The 13,534-nt window shown below is 36.4% G+C and overlaps 2 protein-coding genes across 2 annotated transcripts in view; one reads left to right on the plus strand and one right to left on the minus strand.

Moving 5' to 3' along the window:
* Nucleotides 1-2,408, minus strand: part of cfap61 (cilia and flagella associated protein 61) — a 31,557-nt gene extending 29,149 nt beyond the window's left edge. Inside the window, exons 1-6 of the mRNA XM_089118909.1 lie at nucleotides 2,017-2,408; nucleotides 1,764-1,914; nucleotides 1,596-1,672; nucleotides 1,284-1,351; nucleotides 1,065-1,182; nucleotides 96-228 (exon numbers count right to left, since the gene is read on the minus strand). Coding sequence (XP_088975035.1) covers nucleotides 96-228; nucleotides 1,065-1,182; nucleotides 1,284-1,351; nucleotides 1,596-1,672; nucleotides 1,764-1,914; nucleotides 2,017-2,159 — 690 coding nt within the window. The 5' untranslated portion in view covers nucleotides 2,160-2,408. The remainder of the gene's footprint in view (nucleotides 1-95; nucleotides 229-1,064; nucleotides 1,183-1,283; nucleotides 1,352-1,595; nucleotides 1,673-1,763; nucleotides 1,915-2,016) is intronic.
* A 123-nt stretch (nucleotides 2,409-2,531) lies between these two features.
* crnkl1 (crooked neck pre-mRNA splicing factor 1) lies at nucleotides 2,532-12,240 on the plus strand. Its single transcript, XM_039674350.2, has 14 exons — nucleotides 2,532-2,719; nucleotides 2,878-3,030; nucleotides 3,949-4,040; nucleotides 4,122-4,280; nucleotides 6,679-6,845; nucleotides 7,649-7,827; nucleotides 7,908-8,078; nucleotides 8,633-8,824; nucleotides 8,912-8,971; nucleotides 9,205-9,285; nucleotides 10,447-10,686; nucleotides 11,292-11,393; nucleotides 11,471-11,719; nucleotides 11,808-12,240. Exons 1-14 carry the CDS (start codon nucleotides 2,672-2,674, stop codon nucleotides 12,159-12,161), a joined length of 2,247 nt encoding a protein of 748 aa, XP_039530284.2. The 5' UTR covers nucleotides 2,532-2,671; the 3' UTR covers nucleotides 12,162-12,240.
* The last annotated feature ends 1,294 nt before the right edge of the window (nucleotides 12,241-13,534 follow it).

Below are 13,534 nucleotides of genomic sequence, written 5' to 3' on the forward strand. Positions count from 1 at the left end.
CTGTGCTTTATTATCCACATTGTTTAGCTGTAAAGATGCTATATGCTCCCAATTTAAAAAAAAAACAAAAAAAAACAACAACAACCGTGACTAACTTCACAGACGACTGTATGGTTCTCCTCATCTTGAGCCTCGATGAGCTCAGACAGGAAGTACGGCCCGTGGGACTCCACCAGTGGCGTGATCTGCTCCGCAAATATGTGCATGATGTCATCGAGATCCTCAACTCTGGGGAATTTGAAGTTATTGCATCGGGAATTAAATTCATCGCTGTGCTGCAAATGTCCTGTATAAACTCTATTTAGATAGAAACTGTGTGCAGCAGGACAAAAACAGTCTAGACGTGGATTATGATCGGCTTTACACTAGATACAAATGTCTAAGTGAATTTCACAGAAACATGGCGTATTTCACACCAAATACAAGTGAAGAAAAATAGAGAGATTATATTTTGCACAGATAAAATGAATATTTTAGGACCATCACGATTTCTTTCAATTGTGACATCATTTTTTACGTCAATTAAGCACATTTCCCCTGTTATTGTACAGTTTATGGATGTTTTACTTTGTAGTTCTTTGTTATTTTCATTGCTCTTATTGAGGATTCTCATTAGTTTTGCATTAATATATTGAACTATTGAAATATTTGTCACAAATAGAGAAAACATTAATGATTTTAAATTTAAATCAGCATAACAGTACCATGATATTAAAATGCTTTACAATTAAAAAAGATTACATATATATATATATATATATATATATATATATATATATATATATTTAAATATAAACTGTAACTCAATATTTTAACATTTATTATATTAATTAAAAATCGAATAAAATACACATAATATATATATAGATAAAGTGATATATATATATATATATATATATATATACATATATATACATGTATATATATATATATATATATATATATATTGTATAATATAAGTAAGCCACTGGGTCACATATATAAGTGAAATATGACCCAGCCATGTTCTTCTCCATTTCCATGAGATTCCCCAGTCCACGAGTGTGTGAGAAGTGTTTGTAAACCTGGCTCTGCGGATGTGAAGTCGAGGGCAGTGACTGTGTCGATGACAGACGTAGGCCGAATACTGAACTTCCTCCTTAACAGGAGTCAGGGGTTCAAAGATCTTCTCCAGTGCTGCCTCTGTTATAAAAAGCATGACCGAAAACATGCCTTAACATGTTGAACAATGTCACTGTCAATGCCAGCATTCAAAACATATCCAAAGTGATATGAATTCTTACCAAGTGAGCCTCTGTAGGGAGTCAGAAGGCAGATGTATTCCAGCTCCACAATGGCATTGAAAACTGTTCTGGAAGTTGATCATGAAATTGAATATAACATGATTGAGTGGATACAGGAAGGCATTGCTATACAGTCAATACAATTTGTGCTGCCTAAGCTCATATTCACTCTAACCGAATAACAATAGACAAATCTGTCTCGTTTTATTAAGTTAAATATAAACCAGTGAGCAGACTGTGTGTATTCATGTCACTGTAATTCTTATAGGTGAACTTCACAATGCCTGTTCACTCAAAGGAGTTTGCTTTTACCTCACTATCTCTTTAGCGCCCCCTATGGAGAAACCAGGCTGAGCCACAAAAAGACGCAGGAAAAGAGTGTTCATGGGCTGGAAAAAAGAGAAACAACACCATCAGGTGGGCGTTCAAAAAATATATTATAAATATGAATGGACACCTTGGCATATTTACTTTGCTTACAGTGAATTTCTGGCCATCTACATGATTCTTAAGTAAATTCTCCCAGCATGCTTGATCCACCAGCTCTTCAATGGGGTGATCTGAGAAAGATGCATGGGCGAGCACTTCACTCTTACTGGTGCTCAGGGTCACGGCTAAATTTGCTTTCTCACTGCAATGAGAAATGAAAACAAAAAGAGTTTAATTTTGATTTTTAATTTATTTTTTTTACTTTTAACAAACTAATTTTAACTGACTGACTCTTAACACTTACAGAAGATGGATGACATTGAGTCTCCCAAACACAGCAACAGCTGCAGGCCTGATCAGACGATCTATCTCTTCAGCATCCGACCATTCTGTCCTCCTCACAGTCACACTTTCAGCTTTACCAGTGGATGAAGTGATGGTGCTCATTTTAAATCTAATACAATAAACAAATGTGATTACATATAGACACAAACTATGTTGTAGCTTTAAAATTTATTTTATTTTATGTCTACGCGACCAGTCAAACGTTTAGACACACTAAATTGGATCATTACGTATGTTTAGTTTGAGATTCGTCACTCGTACACAATAAATAAGAAAAACAATGTTCATTCACTTACATTGAAGAAACGTATAATATAAAGACAATGTAAACAGACCTTTCATTTGAGGATACTAAAAACCAGTGTTTTAAAAGCAGTAATTTGCATGTAATATTTAATTCGCAGTTCGCTAACCGTTAGCAAGCGTCATGTAACCATGGTGACGGGAATCTATGACGTAGCTGAAGTCAAAGGTTAGAGCGCGCGTCACGACAGACGCGACTTGCGACACACGGCATTGAGACGTCGCTAATGCTTTAGCGGGTTATCGAAGTTTACAAATTTAAATAAACACGTAAAGGTTCCTTACACCAAAGTGACAGGAGCGTAATAATCATGGCGTCCACCGCGGCGGGTAAACAGAGAATTCCGAAAGTGGCGAAGGTAACAAATAATGTTTTATGAGTTAGCATTAGCATGTAAACAACGTGAAGTTGTTGTGTTGTGTTCCTCTGTAAACAACTGCTATATAATATTTTGAGTTGTAATTAAACATGTTGAACATTGTTTAATTGTGTGTTTATTGTACGTTATGTGTTCAGGTGAAGAATAAGGCCCCTGCGGAGGTGCAAATCACCGCAGAGCAGCTGCTCAGAGAGGCGAAGGAGAGAGAGCTAGAGCTGCTGCCTCCTCCACCCAAACAGAAGATCACAGACAAGGAAGAGCTCAACGACTATAAACTGAGGAAGAGAAAGGTATGAGCGCCAGATCTCTGTATGATCACATTATTTGCAAAAATACATCATGGGATCAAAATACAGTACCATGGTACATGATGTCTAACGTTACCATAGTAGTGCTGTATGGTTAGCATATCAGGATAATGCCCAAAATATGATATTACCATAGTACATACCCTGTTGTTATGGTATGTTCCCTAAAAACATAATGTTTGCAAGGTACAGACAATAAAACTTGCTTTTAAAGTATGTACGATGGCAACACCATGACATTACCATGGTACATGCCTGGAAAACATGCCCCAAAAAGCATAGCATTAGCAAGGTACATGGCATACAACATGATATTGTTATGGTTCATGTATTAAAAACATGACATTTCTATGGGTTTGTCATGGTATGTGCATCATAAACATAATATTAGCAATGTGCATGCAATAAAACACGGTTTTCTTGGCATGCACCTTGGCGATACTATGACAAGTAAATGGTGTAAAATCAAATTATTTTATACTGTTTATTTAGCAGGATATATGATTGTCAGATCACCTTTACTTATGTAGATTTTTTTTTGTTTCAAAGCAGCTTTACAGTGGATTCAAACATTCTCATGCAAAGGAAAGCATACATGTGAAAGTGCAGCTTTAATTTTTATTGATCATGTATTTCTCTTAAAACATGCATTCATGAGAAATTGTGCTGTGGATAAACCAGCATGATCAAAAACTTGCGCAGTCATATTTTTCCTTTAAATAACTAGACAATAATGTGAATAAAGGGAGGAATTTGATTACACTATTTCAGATAGCTTGTCGGGCAGGCCGGTTATGCATTTTGGTAGCCCGACGGGAAAACACAATAGTCCCGGAACGTCGAGCTAGGACGTTATAAACCAAAGAAATCAATAAAGTTAATTTTTTCCTCTCATCTCAGGCGTTTGAAGACAACATCAGGAAGAACAGAACTGTCATCAGCAACTGGATCAAGTACGCACAATGGGAGGAGAGCCTGCAAGAGGTCCAGAGGTGAGTTTCTGTTCAGCGCTTACTGATTGAATTGTGGATTAGATGTGATTTCCGTAACTTTTTTCTTTTGGTTGTCTTCAGAGCTCGCTCCATCTACGAGCGTGCGCTCGATGTGGATCACCGCAATATCACACTGTGGCTGAAGTATGCAGAGATGGAGATGAAGAACCGGCAGGTGAATCACTCTCGCAACATCTGGGACCGAGCCATCACCATCCTGCCCCGTGTCAATCAGTTCTGGTACGCTTTCTCCTCATGATTATACTAGGGTTGTCATGGTACCACAATTCCAGATTCTCAGTACTGATTTTCGTACCATAGCAAAAACTGTTGGAACTATTTTCTTGAACTATTTGAAAATAAAAATATCAGATTAAATGATTGTATTATTTATAATGCAGGTAGCCTTGATATGTTTAAAAATAAACATTGTTAATAGAATGGACAAGAAACACATACACATTTTTAAGAAAGTCTATTAGTTTGCAGTTACACTCTTAAGATTTAAGATTATGCACATATCTGTTTTGACATACAGTATCACTTTTGTCCCATCTGTTGCTGTGCTTATATTGCTGTCAATCATTGCAGTTTTGGATTGAATCACACAATTATATACAGTTGTCAATCCAGAAATTTTGCAGTGTACAGAGTAGCACAGGGCTTCAGACTGCGACCAAATGGTCGCATTTTGCGACCAAAATTTGAGAGTGTGTGACTGAATTTTACATCCAGTCGCACATGTGCGACCAGTAAATTTGCCACACATTAAACGCATGGTAAAGCGTGGAAGGGGCGCGTCAATGAATCCGTGACAAGAATAGCGCGCGTAAACGTCTGTGGGAAGGAGACGGAGACAAATATCACAACCTGATGTGCGTCTGAGCATTCAGCGATCTATCGACTCGTTAGTCGTTACCTAGCAGCAAATGCAAACAAAATGAAAGTGGAACGAATATGATTAGGACCGTGGAGCTGCAGCAGCGATCCGAACCATTGACAGTAAAATAAAGCCCCGAACTTGCCAGTCGCGGGCCAATCTCGCTCACGCAACACTGTTACTAGGAGATCCAGTGAAGAATCCATTGAATTCGCCTCAGAATTAATAACATCAACACCACGAGATCCAGTGAGAAACACTCCGATTCGGCGCAGAGTTCTGTTATAAACCATATCAGATCAAACAGCGCTGACGTGGAAACAAGCAGAAACACTTATAGAAGGCTTTCAGTCCACAAATCAGCCTAACAGAACCATGGATTTAGGCTAATGTAGTAAGTTAACTCTAACCATAAATATGATAATGTGTAAGAAATAGTCAAATGCTTACAAGTAGCCTACTACACATCTTTTCCCAGCACTTCAATAATATCATATATAAATGTTTTATTATTTTTTTTTTTATGTGATTACCAACACATTTTTTGTTAATCCTTTAAAGATTGTCCTAAAACGAAAAATTAATTAAGATGTTGGAAAACTCTTATTTAAACACTTAAAAAAAAAAAATAATACCATTGTAAACAGTAGGATGTTTATTGGCTATTTTCACTCCATATACATATTTTCACTACTTTTATTAATTAATATTAAGACATTATAAATTTCATCTACACCCTAAATTAAGCTTAGTGATTTATTGTCAGCCCCAGTGCTACCAGATTTTTTTGTCCTGTGAACTTAAAATAAAACAGCATATCATAATGTTAAGTCTATTTATTATTAAAGAATTTTTCAGTATTACAGTTATTTTGGGGGAAATTTGAATAATTGCATTGCAAGCTGATTTCAAGAATCAAGAATCACTTTATTCGCCAAATGCTTCAGCAGATACACAGGAATTTGATATGGCCATCAGTTACACACAAACTCACACACAAACATGTCTAAACATTTAAGGCGCTCCTAAAATTTTCAGTCAGGGGCAACAGCGCTCCTAGTAATAAAAGTTAGTCTGGAGCCCTGTAGCATGAAACGTGCTGTAAATAGAAAGCTTTGATGGTCTTCACAGAACGTTTACATAGATGCACACGGAAGCGTTTGAAAGTACCGAATAGAGTGCCGAAGTTATGACGTCACTTTGTAGGACAACTCGGAAGCTAGCGGCGCATTGGTTCCCTCGATCGAAAAGCTATGCATTTTCCCCATAGACTTTTGGAAAATCGCAAAAAATAAGATCTGTGTTCAACAAAGAGTTGTGACCCTTACACGTTTTGTCTATCAAGATAATCTTTTAGTTAATCCAACATTTATACATTTTGAAGCCTATATAAAGTTTTTAAAAACACAAGCAGGTTATAACTGTGTGTTCTATGTCATAGATCAAAATGTGAAAATATCTAGAGGCTTTGTTCACCACAGACCTTATTTCAGGTGATTTAGCAAAAACCCATTCAAAAACCCCATAGACTTTAGAGCGAGGGAATTGGTAGTGCTAAAATGCTAACTCACTTCCGCGTTTTGGCCTACAGAGTGACGTCATAACTTCGGCACTCTATATACCCGCTACTCAGAAATCCTGGCGTCATCACTTTTTTACAATCTCAGTAGCGATTTGTTAATATGGACAATAATGTATTCACTTCAGACAAAGATACTCTTGTTTTTTCTTCTTGTGACGCGTATGTTCATGCACCAGGTACAAGTACACCTATATGGAGGAGATGCTGGGGAACGTTGCCGGCTGCAGGCAGGTGTTTGAGCGCTGGATGGAGTGGGAGCCGGAGGAACAGGCCTGGCATTCTTACATCAACTTTGAGCTGCGCTATAAGGAGGTGGACAAGGCCCGGAGCATCTATGAGAATTATATCCTTTCATTAATGATCTATTTTACTCTGAAATATTATAAATATTAACTTTATCCAGAATTCCGATACATACAGTACCTTCACGTTAGTAAATCCTAGTGGATTGATTTATTTTCTTGCAAAATGCAACTATATTGTCATCCATTTCTGTATAAAGTTGGATATGTAAGTTTGTCCAGCTTTATCCATATACATATATACAGTAATCTCATCTAGTGCAAATATACACTATTATCTATGTAACATACCTAAACTGTTTGATTACTTGTATTGGTTATACTAGATGTAGAATTGAGACTCATGAAATTTAGAGACTCAGCCATTCATATTTTTTGAAAGGGGAAGGGAAACTGGTTTGGGATTTGTGTAAGAATTTGAGTGTAAAACATATTTTAATAGAATATACTTTTTGTTTTTATAATATGAGACAACGTTTTTTATTCAGAAAATATCTTAATAGACATTTTTGAAAAGGTTTCTCCTGGAATAATTTTAGAATTTCTATTATACATTAAATTGAAAGATTCTATATAATTGTTATTACTATTATTGTTTTTTATATGTAGGTTTTTGTATATCGATTTGTTGTTTTTTTTAAAGACAAAATTGTTAAATTATTGCATTAATTAAAAAAAAAAAATCAATACTGTTGATTTCGCCATGAATATAGCCAATGCTGCTGATATGGCGTTAAATCAAATAAATAAATGCATTTAAATCATGTTTATTATATAACGTCCCATTTGAGATTGAATGTCTGTGACGTAAAACATGTAGATACATTCCTTAACAGCAGAGCACTCGTGATGGTCCATCCTGAAGTGAAGAACTGGATCAAGTACGCCAACTTTGAAGATAAGCACGGCTACATCGCTCTCGGGAGGAAAGTGTTTGAGAGAGCCGTGGAGTTTTTTGGTGAGGATCACATCAGCGAGAGCCTCTACGTGGCTTTTGCCAGATTTGAGGAGAAGCAGAAGGAGGTATGACATCCTGTGTTCGTGTCGTCCAATAAACAAGATGTTTCCTTTTCATGTGTGACCATTGGCTTTGTGTCTTTCAGTTTGAGAGAGTTCGCATCATCTATAAATACGCTTTGGACCGAATTCCCAAGCAGCAGGCCCAGGAGCTGTTCAAGAACTACACCGTGTTTGAGAAGAGGTTTGGAGACCGGAGAGGAATCGAAGATGTGATCGTCAGCAAGAGGAGGTTTCAGTATGAAGAGGAAGTCAAGGTGGGTAAAGCGTGATTATATTTATTATAGGGCTGTGCAAAAATTAATTGCGATTAATCGCATCCAAAATAAAAGTCTGTGTTTACATAATATATTTGTGTGTGCTGTATATATAAATATCTATGCATGCATGTATATATTTAAGAATTATTTGCACTTAAATTCTGTATACATATATAAATACATAATCTATATTATATAAATATTTTATATATGAATAACACATTTTCTTAAATATATACATGCATGTGTGTGTTTTTATATATACAAAATAATTATATACAGCACACACAAATATATTATGTTAACACAGACTTTTATTTTGGATGCGATTAATCGCAATTAATTTTTGCACAGCCCTAATTTATTATTATTATTATTATTATTATTATAATTACCTGGTCAAGACATTGTTTGCATTGTTAGAGTTTAATCTGTTGGTTTCCTTCTTTTTCGGATGGAAACTATTTGGTCTTTGCTAAACCAGTTTGTAGTTTTGCACAAGTTTCTTGATGACTCTGTGTTGCTTATTAACACAATTTCCTCCTGTATAGGCCAGCCCACATAATTATGATGCTTGGTTTGATTACCTGCGCCTGGTGGAGAGTGACGCGGATGCGGACACGGTTAGAGAAGTGTATGAGAGAGCGATAGCCAACATACCCCCCATCCAAGAGAAGAGACACTGGAGACGCTACATCTACCTGTGGATTAACTACGCTCTGTATGAGGAGCTGGAGGTCAAGGTATGATAGACAGTAAGCATTCAGTCGAGTCTTGTAATTATATGTACACATTTTGAGGCAGAGTTTGATGTAATATGTTCTGTTTAGGACCCTGAGAGAACAAGGCAGGTGTACCAGGCATGTCTGGAGGTTATACCACACAAAAAGGTGATAAACTTTTCATCGTCTTAATGGTTAAAACATTATTTTCATGACAACTATGCCATTTGTGGTGAAATAATCTTTAATTTATTCTGCTCCCTTGTGGAGAATTTGCAACCATGTCAAGAGCTGTGTTGTGCTCGACTGCATTTTTTCTGTGAAAGGATTTTACATTCTGATTTTGTTACAATGTCTAAGTTTAATTTGTTTTCTAATTATACATGTTTTTTTATTCTCAGTTTACATTTGCCAAGATTTGGCTCTTGTATGGGCAGTTTGAAATCCGACAAAAGAACCTCCAGAATGCTAGACGATGCCTGGTAAGTGTTTCACTCTAAAACTGATTTACTTTTACACTACTGTTCAAAAGTGTGGCGTCATTAAGATTTTTATTTTTTTTATTTAAGATTTTTTTTTTTTTTTGAAAGAAAGAAATTAATACTGTGATTCAACGAGTACGCATAACATTTATCAAAAGTGACATTTATAATATTAGAAAAGGTTTCTATTTCAAATAAATCCTGTTCTTTTCGTAGAATCCTAAAAAAATATTTATCATATTCTCCACAAACGTTTTAAGCATCACAACTGTTTTAAACATTAATAATAATAAGAAATGTTTCTTGAGCAGAAAATCAGCGTACTAGAAAGATTTCTGAAGGATCATGTGACACTAAAGTTCAGCTTTGATCACAGGAATAAATTACATTTCAAAGTATATTGACATGGAAAACATTTCTTATAAATACAATAATATTATTTCACAATATTACTGTTTTTATTGTATTTTTGTGTAGCCCTCAAACCGTATTCACTTCATAGCCCTTAATCCTGTAATTGTGGACAAATGTGGGCACAGAGGACTCAGGTGTGATCCTAATTTTTATTTATTATAAATGTTATATCTTTGTCTTCGATAAAGTTTTGTCTATCCATTTATGGTGTTTTTTGAATTTATTTTCTTCAAAAAGTACCCTATTTTCTATGTAAATTATGCTTATTTTTATGTATTATTATTTTTTTTAATTAACTACATTAAAATATCATTTCAATAAGTTCTTAGAGCTAAAACCTAAAGATGAAGTGACTTTGCTGTCACCTGGTGTCTCATTTTGGCTTATTTTATAATGCTCTAAATTTTTCATTTTTATGGGTGCCCATTTTTGACCCAAATACAAGATTAACGAGTTTTTTTCACCCACTTAACATTGTAGAATTGAGTAAAATTCTAAAAAAAAAAAAAAAAATTGTGTGTGATCAGGAGGCAAACTTAGGAAAAGTATCCAAGTCTTGTACCGCTCAGATCAAGGGAAGTATTTTAAAAAAATAAATAAACTATTTTGCCCACATTTGTCCAGAATACGGTTTTAGGGTCAAATAAATACAGCCTTGGCAAGCAGACGAGACTCTTCTCCAAACTTCTGAATGTTTTAAGTTTATCATAAGGTAGTGTTTATAACCTCTGACCTCTGTCCTATCAGGGCACATCCATTGGAAAATGTCCCAAAAACAAACTGTTTAAGGGCTACATTGAGCTGGAGCTCCAGTTGAGGGAGTTCGACCGCTGCAGGAAGCTCTACGAGAAGTACCTGGAGTTCAGTCCGGAGAACTGCACCACCTGGATCAAGTTTTCTGAGCTGGAGACAATCCTGGGAGACACAGAACGGGCCAGAGCTATATTTGAACTGGCCATTGGACAACCACGATTGGACATGCCAGAGGTCAGAACGTCAAGTCATGTTAAAGTTTATTTTCCCATTTAATTTTGCTCAGTCTGGTTCAAACTGTGTTCAAATGTGAGTATATAATAGCTTCTAATTAGGCTTTTGAGGAACGTTTATCTTTTCATGTCTCAATCATAATTTTAATTATTGCAATATGTTTTTGAGCTTTGATCATAAAACCAAGCATTTAAATATTATTAATATTATTTCCTTTATTGTAACCAGGAGAATCACACACAGTGTGCAATGGCCTTAAAACATACAATTGGGAAAGAGCGAAGACTGATATTTATGTGATTTTATGGAAGATCTCAATAATTGTTTCTTTTTGGCCATAAAAATATCAGCAACTCCACCAAATTGCATATTTTAGCTTAGTTTTGACCTCTGAATAAAATTAAGATATGTTCTCCTCCAGTATAAGCTCCATATTCCCACTATATCATACTGTAAGAGCCATACAATCCTGATATATCAAATAGGGAATTTTTACCTTTTTTACCAATAAAACTGTTCCATTTAAAACCTCTTATTTAATTTGTCAGGCTTTACTGGGTTAAAGGTGATTCTGAACTGTTTCTCCTCTGTATTGTTCACGTCAGGTGCTGTGGAAGTCATACATCGACTTCGAGATCGAGCAAGAAGAATACGACAACACACGAGGACTGTACAAGAGACTGTTACAGCGGACTCAACACGTCAAAGTAAGCAATTGACAACACAACATGCTCATTTTAAATAAATATCCCACTCGTTTGATTCCAATCCCGTTGTATTCTAGGTCTGGATCAGTTACGCGCAGTTTGAGATGTCGATCGACAGCGAGGACCGCATACAGCGATGCAGACAAATCTACGAGGAGGCCAATAAGAGTATGCAGGGCTGTGAGGAGAAGGAGGAGCGTCTGATGCTCCTGGAGTCCTGGAGAGACTACGAGGAGGAGTTTGGCTCGTCCGCCAACAAAGACCGAGTCCAGAAACTCCTGCCGGAGAAGGTGAAGAAGAGGAGGAAGATCACAGCGGAGGATGGGGTGAGAGTCTTTGCGTCTCAGTTGTGTGGGTGTTCTTTCTTGCATCGACTAGTCATGCCTAACACCGTGTCATTGGTTTGTTTGTTAGTCGGATGCAGGTTGGGAAGAATATTACGACTACATCTTCCCAGAGGATGCTGCCAATCAGCCCAACCTCAAACTGCTGGCCATGGCCAAGATGTGGAAGAAACAGCAGCAGCAGCAGGAGGAGGATGAAGAAGATGACGACGACGACGAAGAAGAACAGCAGGTTCCTCAAGGGAAGGAACCACAGGAGAGCTCAGAACCAGACGAGGAGGAACCGGCGGCCCTTAAAGAACAGAAGGAGAATGAAAATGACGATCGCGATGATAGCAGCAGCAGTGACAGCGAGAGTGATGGCCATCACGAAGACGACAAAGAGAAGACCCGACAAACAAAGGCGGACGCAGAGAAACAGTGAACTGGTGTGGTTGGAACTTAACATATTATTTGACTCGTTGTCTCTTTTCTTTTCTAACAAAATAAAGGTGCGAACCAAACATTCTTGTCCGTCTCATCAAAAAGCCGAACTTTATTCCTTCACCTGGACATGTTTATAAACCTAACGTTACGTTCACACGGATTTCAGCGCAAACAAAGCTAACGTAAGCTATCCTAACCAACACGTTTGGATAAACGTAGGCTACTTGAAGACATAAAGTAACTGGTTGATAAAGCGCAATTACCTGTCAGTCAGGGAAGAAATGTTGCAAGCTCTGCATCCAACTTGAACCCAATTAAATCACACAAATCTCCACCTTTCAAAATCCGATTGTAACTTGCGTGAGGGGTGGCGTGGGCACGACCTGTGATTGACAGTCATATCTCACACCCCCTGCACTGATTGGACTCGATTAACCGGGAGCGGTGGATTTTTGCAAGAGAGTTGTTAGAAGCTTGTTTTTTTTTTTTGTTGTTCTGTGAGATTATAGTGTCGATTTCACTGAATATGATCAAAAACAAATTTTGACGACGGCAGCTTTGAAGTCATGAAATAAAAATTCACCCTATTTTCTGAATGCATATTATAAATATTATTGGAAACAATCCATACCACGTGTTTCATTTTTAAATGTTTGAGCTGTTAATGTTCTGGGCTTTTTTCGTAAATGGGTTACACTTAGCTTCCTCCCGGTCCAAAACGGACGAAGCCTTAAAATTTAACTTTACTTTTTCCCAGGATAACCATTCAAATATATTTTTATTCCATCTATTTTTTCCATTAGAAGTAGTATATATATATATATTTCTTTATTTTATATTTATTTTTAACACGTAACTAAAAAATACATGTGTGCAATGTCCTGTACCAGCCTGTAGGCTGCCTATAGCTTCCTATATAAATACATAGGAAGGCTTTTTTATTCATTGTGTTGTTTTAGACATGATTTCTTATTTTTTTTTTTTATTTAGATATACTTTTAGATATTCTAAAAGACAACTACTTTGTTTTTTAACAAAAATATATTTTCAATTTGAAAACTTATTTGCACTCTTGATGTTTTAGAGCGTCACCCCTTCATTGCAGTACACTTTTTTTTCTGCACAGTTGCTGATCTGTAGCTTGTACCACCAAAAGTTTCTCTGAGTTTTCCTGTTTTTTCGTATTTCCCATTCATTTCCTACGTCGTCCATTTTTAGCTTCCGGGAGGAAGCTAAGTGTGACTTTTTTTTTTACGGTCCTTTAACAAATCAGAATCATCTCCTTGATTTTTTTTGTGTTCATATAGGTAATACAACAAAAGTCACCAAGTTTCACCCCCATCCGATGAAGCAAAAAAAATTTAAACAATT

The sequence above is a fragment of the Pimephales promelas genome, chromosome 13 (genome assembly GCF_988280905.1).
Source record: "Pimephales promelas chromosome 13, fPimPro1.hap1.1, whole genome shotgun sequence".
NCBI classification, from domain to species: Eukaryota; Metazoa; Chordata; class Actinopteri; order Cypriniformes; family Leuciscidae; genus Pimephales; species Pimephales promelas.

Bases quoted from the DNA above. Each gene is read 5' to 3' on its own strand.
- crnkl1 (XM_039674350.2), top strand. From the start codon at position 2,672: ATGGCGTCCACCGCGGCGGGTAAACAGAGAATTCCGAAAGTGGCGAAG. The intron at 4,281-6,678 runs GTACGCTTTCTC...TTCATGCACCAG, and splicing joins CCCCGTGTCAATCAGTTCTG to GTACAAGTACACCTATATGG. The intron at 8,079-8,632 runs GTGGGTAAAGCG...CCTCCTGTATAG, and splicing joins AGTATGAAGAGGAAGTCAAG to GCCAGCCCACATAATTATGA.